This window comes from Saccoglossus kowalevskii, chromosome 22 (genome assembly GCF_978046115.1).
Source record: "Saccoglossus kowalevskii chromosome 22, keSacKowa6.1, whole genome shotgun sequence".
Taxonomy (NCBI): Eukaryota; Metazoa; Hemichordata; class Enteropneusta; family Harrimaniidae; genus Saccoglossus; species Saccoglossus kowalevskii.
This window is the reverse complement of record NC_140662.1, coordinates 4,558,525-4,578,221: the sequence shown is the minus strand read 5'-3', so window position 1 is coordinate 4,578,221 and position 19,697 is coordinate 4,558,525. Positions and strand designations below refer to the sequence as shown.

At 34.8% G+C, this 19,697-nt stretch overlaps 2 protein-coding genes across 3 annotated transcripts; one reads left to right on the top strand and one right to left on the bottom strand.

Moving 5' to 3' along the window:
• Positions 1 to 1,878: 1,878 nt before the first annotated feature.
• Positions 1,879 to 5,290, bottom strand: LOC144351901 (uncharacterized). Its single transcript, XM_078009160.2, has 2 exons — positions 5,111 to 5,290; positions 1,879 to 2,481 (listed from the first exon to the last, which is right to left on the bottom strand). Exons 1-2 carry the CDS (start codon positions 5,149 to 5,151, stop codon positions 2,319 to 2,321), a joined length of 204 nt encoding a protein of 67 aa, XP_077865286.1. The 5' UTR covers positions 5,152 to 5,290; the 3' UTR covers positions 1,879 to 2,318.
• A 193-nt stretch (positions 5,291 to 5,483) lies between these two features.
• Positions 5,484 to 16,705, top strand: LOC100367617 (angio-associated migratory cell protein-like). Of its 2 annotated transcripts, none has more exons than XR_014928188.1 (12): positions 5,484 to 5,606; positions 6,294 to 6,432; positions 7,081 to 7,236; positions 7,412 to 7,531; positions 8,292 to 8,431; positions 8,892 to 9,036; positions 9,817 to 9,900; positions 10,010 to 10,125; positions 10,594 to 10,670; positions 13,642 to 13,721; positions 15,452 to 15,606; positions 15,847 to 16,705. XR_014928188.1 is itself a non-coding variant. In XM_002734627.4 (12 exons), exons 2-12 carry the CDS (start codon positions 6,336 to 6,338, stop codon positions 15,920 to 15,922), a joined length of 1,257 nt encoding a protein of 418 aa, XP_002734673.1. In that variant the 5' UTR covers positions 5,484 to 5,606; positions 6,294 to 6,335; the 3' UTR covers positions 15,923 to 16,705. The 2 variants fall into 2 exon arrangements, 1 of the variants encoding a protein (XP_002734673.1); XM_002734627.4 differs by having other exon boundaries at positions 13,642 to 13,732.
• Positions 16,706 to 19,697: the final 2,992 nt, after the last annotated feature.

Here is a 19,697-nt window from a genome sequence, read left to right as displayed (position 1 = left end):
TTAATTTGGCCAATATTTGTTTTGAACGTCAGAGTAAACACCATTCAATATCGGGCAATGAGAACACCTCCCACCATAAAAATCTATAGCTACATTGTTAGTCCCCGTTCGGACGCAGTCCGAAAACGGGGACTTATGTTTTGCCCTGTGTGCGTCCGTCCGTCCGTGCGTCCGTGATCACCTGTATCTCGAACATGCATGGACCGATTAAGTTCAAACTTCACTCATACATCACACATTATATGGGACATATGCACATGCATTTTTTTCATGATCCGATTAACGATAGCCGAATAGCGGCCATTTTAAGGCCGAAAATGCATCAAAATCGCACATTTTCACCATTCCGGACCCGGATCTCAGTTATGCATGGACGGATTTTGTTCAAATTTAGTACATACATTAAACATAATAGGACCTTGATGCACGTCATTTTTTTTTTTGGATCGGGTTCGAAATGGCCGACTGGCGGCCATTTTGTTTTAAAGAATTCAGTTCTGGATCCGTATCCGAGACATGCTTGGATTGATCGAGTTCAAACTTCACACACACAAGGTACATCATGTCACAAATATGTATGTGCATTTGTTTCATGATCTTATTAACGATAGCCAAATGGCGGCCGCTTTAAAGCCGAAAATGCATTGAAATCGCACATTTTCACCATTCCGGACCCGGATCTCAGTTATGCATGGATGGATTTTGTTTAAATTTGGTACATACATTAAACATAATAGGACCTTGATGCACGTCTTTTTTTTTTTCGGATCAAGTTCGAAATGGCCGACTGGCGGCCATTTTGTTAAAGAATTCAGTTCTGGATCCGTATCCAAGACATGTCTGGATTGATCAAGTTCAAACTTCACACACACATGGTACATCATGTCACAAATAGATATGTGCATTTGTTTCATGATCTGCTTAACAATAGCGGAATGATGGCCATTTTAAGGCCGAAAATGCATCAAAATCACGTATTTTCACAATTCCAGAACCGGATCTCAGTCATGCATGGATGGATTTTGTTCAGATTTAGTACAATGTGTTGTACATATGCAGGTGCATTTCGGTCATGATCTGCTTTGAATGTATATGTCACTCAAATATGAACGGAACGGAACGGGGACGTGTCATTGACAATGACTTGTTTTATGTTGTTTTTCCAAATAAACCTTTAATGCATCTATTTAAAAGCATTTAATAAATTTCAAACATTGAACATGTACCTCGATGTGGTGGTATTAAATAATCTTGGTACCAATAATCACACGAGTAGCCATACAGCTACTCGATAATCTGACAAAAATTTGAAATGTGCTTCTTCTCATTGCTGTCAGTGGAACAAACAACAGGCCTTATCCAGTGCATTGTGAAGCATTTCACGCTGTTACAAATTTATTCTTGAAACGTCTACATCAGGGCAAGGGTTATGGACAGTGTAAAATTCTAAACTGTGACACCTGACCAAGCTGGAGTGTCTATAACTAACAATTGTGTGAAGCAATGATCTACACGAACCAAAAACTGATTATTACTAATATGAAATGCAAAAACAACTTTAATAATTATTAATCTTCATGCAGACAAAAAACAAAGTGTGAAGTTACAGAAATAAACTGCCCCCAAAATAGGTCACATGACCAAGAGTGGTATAAATACCCAAATTAATTTTAAACTATCATCAGTATGTCACATCCAACCAACTGCAGTACAAATACAAATCATGTAATTATTTGGGGTTATTACAAATTGGAATGTATTTCTACAAGTGCTACACCCACCATTTGTTTCTATGCAAGATATTAGAGTATAAATATGGCCATTCAGAAAAACTGTACTTGGGTGCACAACTATATATGAATAACATAACTACACATATTAGAATTGGAACCCTTTAATTTAATTGTGAGAAAATGGTTACATTACATTTCATTTCCATACTCAATACATAATGTTACAGTGAGCAATCAACACACAGTGACACACAAATTTGTGAATGCTTGTATGTGTTTGATATTCCTAAAATCAACACACATCATAGTTTTGAAATGAGCGAGAAATGGGTACTGATTGCGAATGGTACAAAATTTTACACAAATCAACTATCAAGTTTGCAAGACAATCAAGCCTTAACAATGAATATTGTCATAATTGTAGAAATTTACTGAATGATAATATCATGTATGCGCTATCTTGGTTTTCATACATGACAGTTCAAATATTGTTATACAAGAAAATAAATATTCAAATGAGGCTAATTAGTATGCATGGATTAGCACAGGATTGTTCACGCAAAGTTTTAAATCCTTTCAATTCCATCACGTTCTTTTGTACGGTTCATTGCCATATCCCACTGGTTCATATTCTCCAACATTAGCTTCTCTCATTCGCCGGCGGCTTAACATATTTTCAACTCTTTGTTTATCCACTTGTTTCTTAGCAATGACAAAGGAGGACACTGCTGCAGTGATTACAATTGACCTGTAAGGTGAAGTGACAGAGAAAATTACTTTTTGAATGGCATGATATTGCTACAGTTTGTATTCAAAACCCTTACCAGCTGCTACTTTGGGGTGTCCATCACACTGATTGGCTGATAAAAATAGCAGGCTAATCTGAATAATCTAATGTGCTGAGCAAATGGAAAACAGTTATACATTTCCCCACTGTGCTATATCAACTGGTAATGGCAGGAAAGCAGAAAGCACATAATGAACTAACATGGTTAATAAGCAAAATCTTAAGCTGCTTGAGACATCTCTGGAAAGTGATTGACAAATAGAACGGTAGTCCAAAAACGTGGGGACAGACAAGGGTCCCAAGCGTGTACTTGTATGGTAAACCTCTTGTTTTCGTCTCAGTGAAAAAGTACCTGGGCTATATGGTGTCATCAGATGGCAAGGATGAAGCTGATATGAAGCGACAATTGCGGTGTATTTATGCTAGGACAATTTTTATTTTACGAAAATTTATAAAAAGTTCAGAGTACGTTAAGTGTTTGTTATTTAGAACGTATTTATACAGTATATATTGTTTGAATGTTTGGTGTGATTATCGTACACAAATTGTGAATACTGTGCGAGTGGCTTATAATAACGCTATAAGATTGATCTTTAGCCTTAAACTGGCTAGCAGCGCTAGTGGTAATTGCGTGAATAGAAATATTTTCAACTTTGAATCTCTTCAGCGCAAGGCATTATATAACTTCAGTCAGCGCCTACTTACGAGTGATAATGCTTTAATTCGTACTTGTGTCAACTCTGACAGTTTTTTCTTATCCAAATTTTGGACTAATCTTAGACGTTGTATTTATTAGTGTTCGTGTTTGTTATGTATTTAATATGGGACTTTTTTGGCCTGAAATAAAGGATTAATAATAATAATAATTAAACCAGGATGACATCCATAGCTCCAGTTCAGTAAATTTCTGATTTTGTGTTGTGATTGGGGAAGGACTTTTCAATGTACCCCCACCCCTTACTCTAAACCCAACCCTCCAGACCTCAATTCTGTTGTATATGTCACTCTAGATAACTATATGCGTCCTCAAGAGGGGCATATATAATATTTTTGAGGGTGCAATAGGGGGTAGGAGTCCGGTTAGATTTAGGATTAGAATAGGAGGTACATTGCAAAGTCTTTTCATGGTTGGTCAATACATAGTCTCATGGTAATACTGTAGAATACTTTATTTTCGCTTGGAATTTATTTTCTCTGGTTTCGCTGAAGGGATGATTCCGTGAAAATAAAATCCAGCGAATATACTTTTTTTACTATATTTCACATTAAACTCATTACAAATCAGTGAAAATAAAATCCATACAAAATGCCTTTTCAGCGAAAATTAATTCCAGCGAAAATAAAGTATTCCACAGTACAATGTACTCCGCATAGTGATTAAATTAAACCATACAAAAAATGCATGAGTAAATCTCAGCACTGTAATATTATAACTTTAAACTAAAAATCTGATCATATTCTAGCAATTCCATGACAAGCTAATGTCTCTATTGCCCATAAGTTGGTAATCTTTCTGACTGAAACCAGTGTAATAGATGTTGTCAACGCTTGCATGTATCGCAATTAATGTGTGGTTACAGAATTGTCACTTACAACATTCTTATACTAGACTGTTGCTGAAGAGATACTTGTAGATAGTTTAGTCAAAAATTAACTTGAGAGAGAGAAAGAGAGATAAGATGTGATTGCGATTGTTCCGTTGGTGGTGGTGTATTAATTACTTATATTATCCATCTGTCACTGTAACACCATAAGTTACAGCAGTCCAAGATGGCAGGAACCCCCCCCTTCCCCCCCCCGCAAATGGTCACTGGACTCCCTCGCATGAGTGGTCACGTCCAAGATGGCGCAACCGTGAACTGGGGAACATCGTTGTAGTGAAATCATCAGTACTTCGGCTCCGAAATTTATGTACGGCCACATTTAACACGACTGGACGCCACACACAATGTGCTACAGCAGGTACTATACTACGACATTTGGGCCGAGTTCGTATACTGGAATGGGTTCGTGGGTCCGGGCTCGTCCACAGGCGCTCGGAACGTTTTCTGGATAATAAAAAATGACCTAAAGTGGGATCGGCATAGTTAGTCAGTCGCCGGTAAATTCCCCTACTAATCATATAATAACACAAGGTAGGAAAGCGTTGACACCATGACATCGAAACTTCCCGAAAATAACACGATTTTCCAAACATATACGCATGTTCGGGCATCTGCTTCAAAATATCCGCGTAGATTGATTGATTCATATTGCTCGGGTGTTTCGATTTTCACAGAATTTAACCCGTTTTAGTTCGAATAAAGGTAATGTAAGTCGATCGATAGTTTCTACTGATATCATGCTTGAGTTATGTGAAGCGAATCGAAATATAATTTGGAAAATTGTGTTATTTTCGGGAAGTTTCGATGTCATGGTGTCAACGCTTTCCTACTTTGTGTTATTATACGAGTCGTAGGGGAATGTACCGGTGACTGAATTATTATGCCGATCCCACTTTAGGTCATTTTTATTATCCAGGAAACGTTTCAAGCGCCTGTGGTCTCGTCGTGGTGCTGACACTTCGCAATGCTATCACTCGTGTACTTACCATCCTATAGCAATTTTCGCGTTGATTCCAAGGGCTGGCATGTTTACTGAATTTCTTGGTGCGTCAGTAACACACTCGCAGGGTTGTTATCACATAAAAACTTTCTTTGGTGATCCACCTTCGGCCTTCCAGGTAACAAACAACAGCACTGGAGAGTGGCGTTTCTCGTCAACACGTTGATTGACCTTTGACATAGAGTGACCCCAAAGTTTAAACTTGAGCTCGAATTTGTTGAGGTATTTTTACACGACAAATACTCGCCGTTTTGAAAAATTAAATGCTTCTTTCAATACATATAAAAACACATAAGAATTTCCCCTCGAGTGCTTGAATACTGAGTACATGTGTCTGACCCTAATTACCCATAATGCATGAGCTTTTCAAAATGGTAGCCCCCATGATAAGATTGACGTGCAATGTGAGTCACTTAATCGAATGATTTGACAAAACACTGGCAGTTGTACATAGGTATTAGAGGGGAAACAATACTAATCAGGTATGTCAGTTTTGATCATTTTCATTAAATATGAGAGTAATAGCCAAGTTAAAATATCTTAAAGACGTGTATTTATTTTTAAAGGGGCTGACCATTTAAAACTGTGTGGAGGTGGGGTGGCTGGAAGTTTTGTTAAAAAAATCACATCGAAAGAAAAAATAAAAAATTCCCCCACACAACAATCACACTCTTTCTCTTCTTCCAGCCACCGCCATGATTTCAATTGGTAGACCCCTAAAGTGAGCCTGGAAGATTCACTACTATGTGGAGATCACAGGATTTATATATATACCCCAGTATATATATATTTATTTATTTATTTTCTATATATACGGTACATGTATATATAGAAAATTTGCTGAAGCATGTGTAGATTTACCAAAAAATGTTTTATGAAAAATTGAAGATAAGTTAATTGGCAAAACAGATATCATCATATGTCCCTCCACAGAGCCTTACACATTACCAGGACCAGCACAACCAAAACAGATGCGGCACCCCAAAAACAATTTACATCATAATAAACTGTGGCCGATCAATATACATACTGCAAATAATTTGCTTGGTGTGAAGATTTACATTAAATAAAAAGATGATCGACCAGATTACATGTACGTACATACATGTAATTTTCTGGATGTAGATTATTTTTCATTTGTATTACTCTTTATATTAATTATATTCTAGACCACAGCGCATTCTCCATACAGTTAGTAAATAGGTTACAAAATGGCTGACGACAGCGGTTCTGACAGTTTTGAGGATGAGGGAATCAGTAGTGAAGACATCTTAGACGTTATAGAATTCGAAGAAGATGAAAACGAAAGTAAGAATTGTTTTTACTACGGTACACATATACTCGTCACTTCGTTCCACATGTACTGGCTATTAATGCCAAATAAAATAAATCTAAATAAATCTCCAGTACCTACCTACACTTAGCCTGGTTACTTTGCTCTTATTTTGCGAGTCTTTCGTCCCTCTTAATAGTCTGGACATGTTGTCAAGATTTCACTCATTAACTAATGTAAATTCCCATCTACATGGCAACTGATACAGTGCCTGTAGAGTACATATAGCTATCATCCATTGTGTGGAAAATTAGCATATTATTCGGATTATGTATAGCAGTGTGCTATATTTATCAGCCAATCAATGCTAAGGTCACCCACTGACCACACTGAGCATTCATGTATGTCCAGACTATTATGGAGAGGGATGAAGAACCCACAAAAAAAGGTAACCTGAGTCTACGTGGAACTTGTATGTTTAAAGAAATCATAAAGCTTCATGTTTTTTGCTGGCTTCACAAGAATAAAATTGAAGTGGCATAAATTATTTTTGGTACGTGTACCTAAAAAGCATCGTCTGCAATTATTAATCAGTATTCTGTGTGTTTACTTGATTCTCTAACCAACAATCAATAAATAGAGTAAATTCCATTCCAAATACAATTTGTAATTTGCACAACCAGATCCTGAAGCATTAGCCGGTGAGATGGGAGAGATGGACCTGGAACCAGGTGACCATGGCAACTTTAGTGAAGATGATGATGATGATGATGATGGTGCAATGGCAGGAATAGATGATCTTCCAGATGACGCTGACGTCTGTTTTAAAGAGCATTCTGGTAAACACGTTTCTCTCATTATATGCGCACACAATAAAAACAACCCTAGCCAACAAGTATTTGTACCGATGTAGAAATACTCTGGTCATTGTTACCATCACATGGATGCCACATCACATGGATGCCAATAATTACATCATACTATCGGTAATATTTGTTTGTTTGTTTGTTGTAGCATCGGTATTTTCTTGTGATGTTGACCCCAAAACAAGCTCCCTTGTTGTAACAGGAGGGGAAGATGACAAGGCATTTGTATGGAACATTTCTGATGGACAAAAAGTATTTGAATGTACAGGTAAGATTTGACTAATTTTAAAATAATTAAATCTAAAATAATTAAATTAAATTAAAACTTATTCCTTATAATAAGTATTCTAATTCAGACTTCACTTTAATTTAGGCATCATACGAGAGTGAAAAGCCTTAATTTGGTTCTCAATTAGACATTGAAAAGTTTATAGTTCAACAAAAAAATCTTTTGGTATAGTTATAACAAATATTGTGATTTTAATGTAATGTGCATTGGTTTTAATTTTGTTGAAGATGTTTCAAATAAAAACAAACCCAAATGCAATGATCACTGTAGTGCATACTGTTAATCAAATCAAGTTGCTTAATAACCAAACAGAAACTTTTTATTTTTTCAAATTCTTCTTGGAAACTACATGTCTGATTGCTTTGATATTATATAATCTATATTGTTTCTACAGATGAACCAACTCTCAGATTTGTTCATTTTGTGATAATATCTTCAATGCTTTAATTGAAATGTGCGTTGATAACAGCAGAGCTATCTCAGCCAATAGACTGATTGTTTGAATAGCCGAATATTGCTGGTGAATTTAGCATTTCTAGATAGCGTCATCTACGACAGATCCTTGTTGAGAAAATATTGTAACAGCTCTAACTTAGATAAGCTTCCAATTATTATTTCAATAAATAACCAAACAAAACAAAATGTTGCAGGTTGCTCATGTTGAACTGTCAAGCTGATTTTCACTGTAATTGTACACACTGGTTTGCAACGTTGTAACATATCACTTTATACAATGTAGGTCATAAAGATTCTGTTACATGTGTCGCCTTCAGTAGCGACTCTGAACTTCTCGCGACAGGGGATATGAGCGGGGTAATAAAAGTGTGGAAAATTGCAAACAAGTCTGAGATATGGTCATTTGATTGCTCTGATTTAGAGGTAAGTGTGTGAAGGTTCACCTCCACAATAGTCTTTCTGTCTAATTGATGGTAGAATAATGTAATTTTTAAAACATGGACATAAAGGTAGTATCAGAATTGAGGGGGAAGGGTATGTGCATTTCATCACCAAATGTATTTTAAAGACTGGTCTGATCAAATTGTCGAAATATTGGGCCAAAATGTGCAATTGTATATCGAATTTAGTTGGGGTTGCATGCGATAGCTTTTATTTTTTTTAAATTATTGTTACAAATTGATACTATAAACTACATTGTTATCATTTACAAAATATACTTTCATAATTTTCCATGTCTTTTCAAATACAAAAAAATTATCAAGACAATAATATTACATATAGAAAAATACATTGAAATATGTTACAACAAAATTATGGCAACAACAAAAATGATAGCATTATGTTTCTCATTGTGGTGTTACTTTGTTGTTATTTTCTATAGTGGATAACATGGCATCCAGTGGCTCATGTACTGTTAGCCGGTACTGCTGATGGCAATGTATGGATGTGGAAGATACCTACAGGGGATTGTAAGACCATGCAAGGACCAGGACTGCAAACTACTACAGGAAAAATATTACTTGATGGTAAGATAAATTTCATGTATACATGTATCTTATAGGTTTGTTGGTTGCCGCACTGCATTGCATGGAATACAAGTCCCATATTAACAAAACTTGAGTGTTGCACAGATGAATTGCTGGGATGATGAGCCAGGGATTGCGTTAACCCCAAATTCTGCTCCCTGGACCCCCAATATTAAAGAGGGACCCCCACTTACGGTAAATGCTAAAAGGGGCCCCATTTGTGCACAGAATATATGGCAAGTTCCAGTTCATTTTCTCAATGACCTGCTCGTTACCCGAAAATGCTAACACAATTCCTGATTGGAATACTAGTACATAGAGGAATTTTCCAAGAAGCCAAAGTTGGTATTATATGCCTTTCATGTCCAGATCAAAACTTTCATATAGTGCTCGTCACTTGGAAAACGGAAAGTGCATTGGATTGTGAGAAATTCACAGTGTATAGTTTGCACGTGTGCCGTGCAACAACCATCACCCTTTAAAATGCAACAATTTTGGAATCAATGTAAATCTACTCACAAGATTGTGCCTGATTGGCTATCCAACCCTAACAGTCAGATCAATCAGAGAGCAGCTTCTTTGTTGACTGTTTTTTTATTTTTGATGTATCGAATTTTGCTCTTACCTCAACTGCAACTTTAATGGTGTCGCAGGTTTAGAAAAAGCACTGCCTCTCACTTGTGCAGATTCTCTGCTATGATTAACACAGTAGGAAACAAAATGGCATTTGCATTAAAAACTTATTTGTGAATTGACCTTGTAATTGCATGTGTTTTGTAGGTAAAAGATGCTGTGCTGGTTACGAGGATGGATCTTTACGGGTGTGGGATTTGAAAGATGCCAGTGTGTCACAGTCTTTCACAGGTTTGCAAGTTATAATAATATTTATACTTAGTCTAATAAAAAATAACAATAATTCAACAGTAATGCATGGTGCTAAATCAAGACATATTTTTGCTTCCCATCCAAACAGGGCAATCAGCTCACAGCGGCGGTGTGACCTCGTTGGCGTGTCATCATGAGGGATCATTGGTGATGTCAGGATCTGTTGATGGTACAGCTAAAATACTTAATCCAAACAATGGAAAGGTAAGGTGGTTAACAGTTCATTCCAATTGGCAAGCCAGTGTGATTTACTTTGTTGGTTCTGAACAAGTGTCTGTTAAAAGTATGTTACAAATCTATAAATAGAACAGTGGAAATCATCGCAAATCTGAACAAAATGTAATATAATGCAGCGGTAGCCATCTTTGATTTTGAGCAAAATAGTTCAGTGGGCTTGTGTCGAAAACGTCACTACCGGTAGTCTTGGCCTTACAAACATTGTATTCAACTGGTCTACATATAAATGATGATTGCTTGGCTTAACAATGTTTTGGATCAGTGTTACTCAAATCCAAAATGTTGGCATGACCACTTATTGGAAATCTATGAATGTGTTGGCAACAAATTACATTACTTACTTGCTGTAGTGAAGCTCGTATTTGTGATATACGTTTATTGAGTAAAAGTTTTGTAGCATCATTGGGAATTATACATCAGTGTTTTCTACTACAGGTGATAGCAACATTTTCAGTGGGAGATTCAAATAGTGATGACTCAAACTCTGTAGAAGCTGTTGGTTTCTGTAATAGGTATATATGCATCTAATTATCTTTCACTTGTGAATATTCAAATCAGGTATTCACTCATGATATAACTGACATTCACTAAATATGAATTTTCAATTCATAGCTCATATTCATTTTTTAATATTAATATTCAAAACGTAGCTGACATTCACTTAATATGAATATTTAAATCGTAGCTCAAATTCACTAAATATGACTATTCAAATCATATCTCTCATTCACTAAATATGAATATACAAATCATAGCTGACATTCACTAAATATTAGACTGGCGCAGTCGGGGCGATTAATTTTTATTTGTAGTTTAAGGTAGCGAGACTATTATTTGCATACTTGTTTTCATCTTCTAATTGTGACTAAATGACTACAAATAGACCCGGGAAAGTATATATTTTTAGAATCGCCAGACTTCAAGCTTTTCACAAGTGTATTTTGCATGCCCGTATCTGCACTCTACGACGCGTTACTCAATCAAAGGTGAAAAATTACTTTTTCTGTAAAAAAAATAATTACGCATTTACGCTGGCGATAAGAAGTATTTTTTTCACTTTTCCTAGTTGTTCAATAGTCTGGTAAATTGAATGTGTCTGGTCAGTTTTATTCAAGCAACGCGTTTTAAAAAATAGTGTGCTGAATTTCGATTACTGTTTTAGTCACATTGCCCCCAACTCAAACCACAACTCGTTGGTAAATAATCGATGAAATAGTTTGTCTGGACACATTCAAGTTCCTCTCATTGTCACCTTAAAGCTGTGAAAATTTGGTGTTAATCCGACGACAATAAGTATACGTTATTTTTTTGTTAAAGACATTGTATTTTGAAAAACATAAACTCCTAGAAAACGTCCATGAAGTAACAGCAAAGATTTTCAAGCTTGTTTATCGGCACAATCAATTTGTTTTCCCATCAAGGTCTGTTTTACCATGTGTAGGGGCATCCAAATGTGTAAGGCTATTGGAAACCAAAAAATAAAGGAATGGGATAGCTATAATTGGATAAATTCGGCATATGAAAACACCAAAATCAATGATTTTTTTCAGTGGCTGTGTGACCTTGTGTCTGACACATTCATATGCAAATGACTAATCTGTGAAACAAACAGGGGCGGAGACAAACCACTCGAATGTTTGGAAACACTCATTGTGTGTCAGATAGCTACTGATAACACATCCTAACATTGCTTTGTCTTGAGTTTATCTTTGAAATTTATAGGCACACAGATTAAACCTGTATTGTTGATTTTGGAAAACACTACTGAGGCTGCCTTGCTTCCCTTCAGAAAATATGCATTTTAACCAACTTACATGACATTCTATGTTATGTTGACTTTATCATATGAAAGTTTATAGTGCATTTCATCAATTAATAAATAAATGTGAAAATCGTAATTTTCAACACAAATAATAGTCTCGCTACCTTAAATAAAATTAAATAAATTGCGAAATGGAGGTGTTAGCGCAAAATCCCTTGTAACTGTGAAATCACCCCGACTGGTTTACTCTGCATGGCCCTCTATCGACACTGCAGGAACCCGTCGATTTTTCAACGGGTAATTATGTTAAAAAGTGTTCTAATTGAAATCATCTGAGCCAATCACAGCGTCTCTTCAAGTGACATCTGACCGAGAAGACGTCGGCTGATTGTAGCAGTCGATATTTTTTAGTTCTACGACTAGTACGGGTTACTTTTTTACACATTGTGATGAATTAGAAACGACGACTACGACAAACTCGAATTTCAACGTGCCGCCATGTTGGGTCTGCAGTGTGACCTTTACCATGTTGACCTCATTATGCATGTATTTCCGCGCCCACCTCATTATAATATGTGCATCATGAATATTTAATAGCAATGAATTTCCTGCAGAATAAACCAGTCAGGGTGATTTTACGCTAACACCTCCATTTCGCTATTTTTTATTTTATTTTATTTAAACTACAAAAACAAATTAATCGCTCCGACTGCGCCAGTCTAACTAAATATGAATATTCATATTCGAATCAGGTAGTCACTAAATATGAATATTCAAATCACAGCTGACATTCACTAAATATGAATATTCAAATCATAGCTGACATTCACTTAATATGAATATTTAAATCATAGCCAAGAATCACTTAATATGAATATTCAAATCATAGCCCAAATGCACTTAATATGAATATTTAAATCATTGCTGACATTCACTAAATATGAATATTCAAATCATAGCTCAGATTCACTTAATATGAATATTCAAATTATAGCCCAAATGCACTTAATATGAATATTCAAATCATTGCTGTCATTCACTAAACATGAATATTCAAATCATAGCTCAGATTCACTTAATATGAATATGAATAAATTGTCAACTCCTCTAAATTTTCTCATCATGACTAACGCAATCCCTGGTCCTGCCCATAAAGTGTCATTATTTTGCTCATAATGTGGTTACATCATGTCAATTAAATTTGTACTTAAACAGGGTCAATTCGAATTGAAGATATATGTCATTTTCATCATTCTTTTTAATATTATGAATTAATGCCATCAGGATTCTAAAAATAATAAAGTTTATTACTTTCGAAATGTCCAAAATGTGAAAATAAAAAATAAAACAAAAATGAATTAAGGACAATATTGTATTTTTACACTGGTTTCTGTAGTGACACTATTTCTCCCCTTGACATGGGTGAAAAAGATATTGTTAATGAATTCTAAAATTGTTTCACAACATAGACATTCTAATTCAGTGAGTAAGATATACAATGGATTCTTCTATCCCATAATGCATTGTGCATATATGTGTAGTAACATGCTCAGTAGTGCAAAATTTGAATTCGGTGCAAATATCTTTCAATTCACTATGTTTTTGAACAACATCTTTCAAGGCACACAACATTGTAAAGTTCTTGAAACAGCATATCGTAGCTTATTACCTCACCAAGCCTATTACACATTGTGATTACCGGTACATTGTTTTTCTTGCAGTTTACCATTAGCTGCTGTGGGATCCTTGAATGGTTTTCTGACGATATGGGATATATCAACGCAGAAACTCCGAAATCAATGTAAGCACGAGGTTGGTAACAAGTCATTACTTTATCCCCCACGCATGAACGCCAACTCCAATAATGGTATACTGTATATGCTCTTATTAAAAGTGAATCAAAAGAGAAGTGCATATATACCATAAATAATATAAGGTTATTACAAGAATTACTCAAAGTATGCACAGTACAGCTGAAATATCAACCAACGCACAGCGTGGCGTACTGTCTGAGTGCATACTTTGAGGTATCCTCGTAATAACCTTATTATTATACATCATTTCATTCCAAGGATACATCATGAGAATGCTGAAATCCAAAAAGTTCAGAACAAAATCAGCGAACTTCTTTGTGTGGAGTTCGGTCAAACCCTGATGGCAGCCATGTTTGTTTTTATTATTAGAGGACGCTTACCCGCGTAAGCATTCCATATTTGGAATTTGCATTTCCTTATATGGTAGGATGAAAATGCCCTGTAAAATACCGCAAAATTACGATGACAGATGTATAATAATATTAATTTTGTAATAAATCTTTGAAATGTTCCTTATTTTGACCATAGAAACACCACAGTCTGTAATTTATCTAAGCGCATGCACTACTGATAGAGTAAATACAGTACATCAAAATTTGAATTTATTGCATTGTATACATATTGACATAGCTCTGTCATTAATAAAGCATGTGCTTACTAGAGTAAAGCAAATACAGAAACTGCACAATAAAACCTAGAGGTGAATTATTGTTTTGAACATTGTGTAAGCAAATATAATTTGAACCAACAATCAAAGAAGCAAAAATAATCACCAACATTTGGAGGTGCTGACATTCATCGAAATATTAAAAGTAAAGTTAAACATACAATACATTTTTAAAATAACAAATTGAATGTAAAATGCAAATTATATTGCATAGTTGTCATAACAGTCCAAAATTTAATTAAGGCAGAATGCTATACAAAAGTAGGTGTTGTCATTTTCTTAATGGGTTTCTTAATGAATTTAGTTGTCGCCATACAATGCATTTGAAATGACATGTTTAGTCTTTTTTAGGACATTTTACCATTGTTTTCTATGGCAAGAATATACATGTATCTCAAAATGTTGCTCTGTGACATATGCAAAAACAAAAGATATGGTATCTTACAAGATTGTATTTAAAAAAAAAGTGACGATATCTTAGAAGGTTTTGAAATGAGGAGATCTCTTGTGGTGAATGAAAACATCTGCCAAAATGCCATTTTATGCATAATATTTTATCATTTTTCCCAAAAGACAGATTAACAGCGAACCAAAAAGGTTAAGATGTTGTTGATTAGTACTAAAACAATTAGTGGTAGACAGATTTTGAAACCAATTTTTTCAATGCTACATGCAATAATATACATGTATGTGCACATGTAAACAATTCACGACCGGCATTCATTTGTAAGTGATGATACAGTTAGCCAAGTAGCCACCTACACATTGACTCACTATTAACGTTTTCACCACCAGTTCACTCTGTTCATAACAAATTTACAAAATAGTCCAGTTTATAGTCTGCACAAACATGGCCAAAGTTTTTGAGTGAAAAATGAAAATTGAATCAAATTTTGTCTGTTGTCTTCAAAATTAGGGTTCATTTCCAGAAATATTGAAGTATATAAGAAATAAGTGCAGAAAAATTAAGGCGAGAAAGTCTGGTGATGAAAAGGTTAATTGGCAACAAAACTATAATTTTATTACTAAATAATATTTTTTTATTTGTAGGCAGGAATAGTGCGTCTACAGTGGGATTTATCTTCACCTATGGTGTACACAAGTTGTCTGGATGGTAGTGTACGACTCTGGGATGGTAGATCTGGGCAGCTTCTAACCCTATGGTCTGGACATGTTGCAGAGATACTAGATATGACATTAACAAGGTGAGAAGAAATTATGTACTGATATCAAATCACTATAGAAACAGGGCTCAATTAAAATTAAGGCATAATTAAATGATACCCCCTCCCAGATGCATCAAGTTGAGTGTTTTGAAATTTATTGACTACAATGCGACTGTCACAACCTTAAGTTTGGTCAATGGGGAAAGGTCCTTCTGAAATTACTACATTATTAATCATTATTAGTATGCTGTATTTATTTATTTATTCATCTTTTTCCAGGGATGGCAACTCACTGGTGACAGCATCTGGTGACAGCACAGCCCGAGTCTTTACAGTGAACAAACCCGACAGGTGAAAAAGAAGAAGAAGAACTGTAAAAAATGTTTATTCTTGTTTTTTAAACTGAAGAATTGCTGTAATAATTGCACTTTAAAGAAAATAATGTCTGTAAATTGTACCTTGTTGTCGGTTTGATAGTAGAAACATGGATGAAAACAATTTGGAATGAGGAATACATAAAATAGGAGTTGAACAAGTGAGGGAATGTTAGCTTCCTGACGCTTTGTTTGCATATGTTTTTGTAAAGTACGGTAAGTCAAGAAGTGAAAAATTAGGAAACACTAATTCCATCTCACTTCATATCAGTATTAAAGTGATAGATAAGAATCCCTGGGTTTGCACCATGGAATCATGGGATACTATTATCAACATTGATGACACTTATCCCCACTGTTGTAATTTCTGAAAATTTACTGACTAAAACTGACATTGTTGAATGAATTTGACTTCAATTTTTTTGACATAATTTGTATTCAGATGTCAGTGCTCTCTATCATGATAGTAGTTTATTGTAAAAAAAGTGTATTATGGTACAATTTACATTAAATCTATGTAAACTTGAGATCTTTGTTGCATAAATTAACAAATTTACTTTGTGTCGATAGTAAATAACATACTAGTACTGTGCACCTCTTCAATTTGACAACAGATAAACTTGTGGATTACGAGAGTCGAAGTGAATTGTAAAGTGTTGTAGCAGGGAATATTTCACTTGGTCCTTAACAACGTCTGCTGTTTTTTTTTATACAATAAATATCGGCAATCTGTAGTGACATTCAGCAGTCGAGTTTTAAGACAAGTGTCTCTCAGTTATTGCATATGCTTACAAATTATGAAAATGTCAACATTTCAAAAAATATAACTGTTTCCAGTAATACAGAGTGTATCTGTAATACAGTCAGTTGGTGGCAGTCTATTAGTGCCACTGAAGTGGTTCTTGATGTACATATAACGATGACATGGTAGTTGACATGGCCGCAGTAATTTGCTTTGACTTGCATACAGTCTCTTGTTTATTTTTTGGTGTTTTTTTCAACAAAATATGGGATTGCGTAAATGGCGAAAACTGGGTTAGCACAAAATAAACAAGGTTCGCGGGAACCCAGCTTTCTTCATTTATTTACACATTTACATATTTTATTTTATTAAAAGAAATAACACCAAAAAATAAACAAGGAACTGTATGCTAGTGTATTTGTCCCAAAGGTTCTGCATCGTAACTTCCAATATATTCATGATTAAACTGCTGGATCAGTCACCTTGTGATCAGTGACCTTGTGATCAGTCATCTTGTGACCTTGACCTGATACAGGTATTTAAACTAGAATGCATGCAGAATATAACGAACATATCAAGGGTGAAACAAAGTATGAAGATTTATTGAAGAGCGGTGGTCGTCGCGCAGCGCATGTTCGAATTTCATGTAAACAAACAATTCATTTTACATGAATTGTGTATGATATGAACTCCATATCAATTAGGACCACCCTTTTAGCATTAACAACTAAGTTTATTTCAACAAATAAATTGACTAAACATTTTGCATTGATGGTACATTCATTATGCATTTTTAGCTCCGCTGTCGACTTTGTCGAGCGGAGCTTATCATATGAGTGATTGTCCGTCGTCCGTGTCAATGTTTTACTTTTTCGACTTCTTCTTGAAAATTACAAGCCTGAATGCTTTGATACTTGGTGTATATGTACCTGGGGTAGACCTCTCTCAGATTTGTTCATTTCATGATGATATCTTCAATTCTCTAATTTTGATGAATATTTTTGTCATTTTTGGTAAAAAGTGATATTTTCGACTTCTTGTTGAAAACCGCAAGTCCAATTGCTTTGATATTACATATATAGGTACTACATGTGGACCTCTCTCAGATTTGTTCATTTCATAATGATATCTTTAATTCTCTAATTTTGATGAATATTTTTGTCATTTTTGGTAAAAAGTGATATTTTCGACTTCTTGTTGAAAACCGCAAGTCCAATTGCTTTGATATATTATACATATAGGTACTACATGTGGACCTCTCTCAGATTTGTTCATTTTGTAATGATATCTTCTGCTCTTTAATTGCCATGTGCATTGCTAACAGCGGAGCTATCTCAGTCGACAGGCTGCTTGTTTCATTTTATCATATATTGATTGTAATTTTATCCAATTTTTCATCTTTTTTTTTAAATTGTGTTTTGGCCATCTTGATATTATTTTATTTAATATTCTTAATGGGAAATTTTCTCATTGAACAAGCAAATTAAGTGATCATTGATGACTACTCTTTAGTTTAGTTGGAAAATTTTATTTGACAAGTTATTGGATTTTTGTTATTGAACAAACTTTGTATTCTTGTCACATCTGGGTTTTTTTTCTTAGATTTTAAAATGGTTACCATTTTTGGCTTCCACAAATGGGGAAAATCAGTTCTCCATGCTCAGTTCATTGACATCCAAACTCATTCAATTTAATTAGGTAAAAAAATTGAAAATTGTATAATTTTTCAGTTTTCAAAAAACAAAAACTATAGTTTTAAAAACATTCAATATCATGTTGTGGTGATACTGATAAAAGAAATGTCATAAAGATATAATGTGAATATTGCGTGAAATAAACCACAATTGGTGTGCAGATGAAATTTAAATGATCAATTGTATGTACGGTATTTGCTCAATAAAAAGCACACCCACAATAGAAATGCACTTAAATCTAAAATTGCAAATATAGTATACTGGATCATTGATATACAGTTCATGTTGACACTTCTGTCAATTTGACTAGGATGTATTTTAATGAAAATTTTGTTGTGTATTACTGTAAAATGACTAATTTTCACTGGGTTTAAATTTCGTTGATTTACCATTTCAGGCATATTCAGTGGGTTTTAAATTCACGGTTTTATCATTTAGATAATGTGTTCTATGCTAAATTTTACATTTTCACTGGGTTTTAATTTAGCACATTTTCCAGTCAGCGAAATAAGCGAAATTAAAACCCAGTGAATAATTAACCCCTTTACAGTAACACTCATTGCTTAATGCGTTAAACCACAGTGTGGAGGGACTGTGATTAAGCATTTTAATCATTTGGTCAAGCAAAGAATATATCAACCAAGTGTTTGCATCATATCAAATGGCTGAGATGAGGGGGACAGGGCTTGTCCGGGTTATCATTTTAGCAAACAGACAATGGTGAGTTTCTTGTAAGTAGTGCTTTTTGTTTAACGATGTACTAGTATGTATTTTTCAATATTTGAAGTCACAAGGCTCAAGACCTCATTTTAATAAAATCTGGTACTGCCAGCTTGCAGGCAGTCTAGGACATGTTTGTTTGCTGTCTGATTTTATGCGACTTAATCTACTAACAAGTATTTACCTGTAATTTACATCATTATGGGAATATTATGTTTTATCATAATTAAATATTGAAATGAGGCAACCTTATATTGTGTTTTCTATAGTGTAGCGTAAATCACTCCTCGCTCATGTCTCGCTACCAAAGCTGCTACTCGAATGTATAGGTTTAGCTTGATATCACCCATTCATGGTCGTTGAGGACAGCACAGCAAAATTCAGACACCAAAACTGTGATGTCAAATGACCACAGCAAGGATATTTGAATGCGTGTCCATCCCTCAGAAATTATAAATTTGTCTTTCACGTTCACCATTCTCCCATTTAATATAGATAATATTAGCACTTCCGAGTCGTTGGTATCGTTAAGGTATCCAGGTCAATTTAGCAATTCATTCCTTCATAGAAACTATTACTCGTGAATGGCTTGTCATTTGG

Coding starts and splice junctions, on each gene's coding strand:
- LOC100367617 (XM_002734627.4), top strand. CDS start 6,336: ATGGCTGACGACAGCGGTTCTGACAGTTTTGAGGATGAGGGAATCAGT. Junction 13,733..15,451: donor GAAATCAATGTAAGCACGAG/GTTGGTAACAAG, acceptor TTTTATTTGTAG/GCAGGAATAGTGCGTCTACA. Junction 15,607..15,846: donor CTAGATATGACATTAACAAG/GTGAGAAGAAAT, acceptor ATCTTTTTCCAG/GGATGGCAACTCACTGGTGA.
- LOC144351901 (XM_078009160.2), bottom strand. CDS start 5,151: ATGCCAGCCCTTGGAATCAACGCGAAAATTGCTATAGGATG. Junction 2,482..5,110: donor GCGAAAATTGCTATAGGATG/GTAAGTACACGA, acceptor TTCACCTTACAG/GTCAATTGTAATCACTGCAG.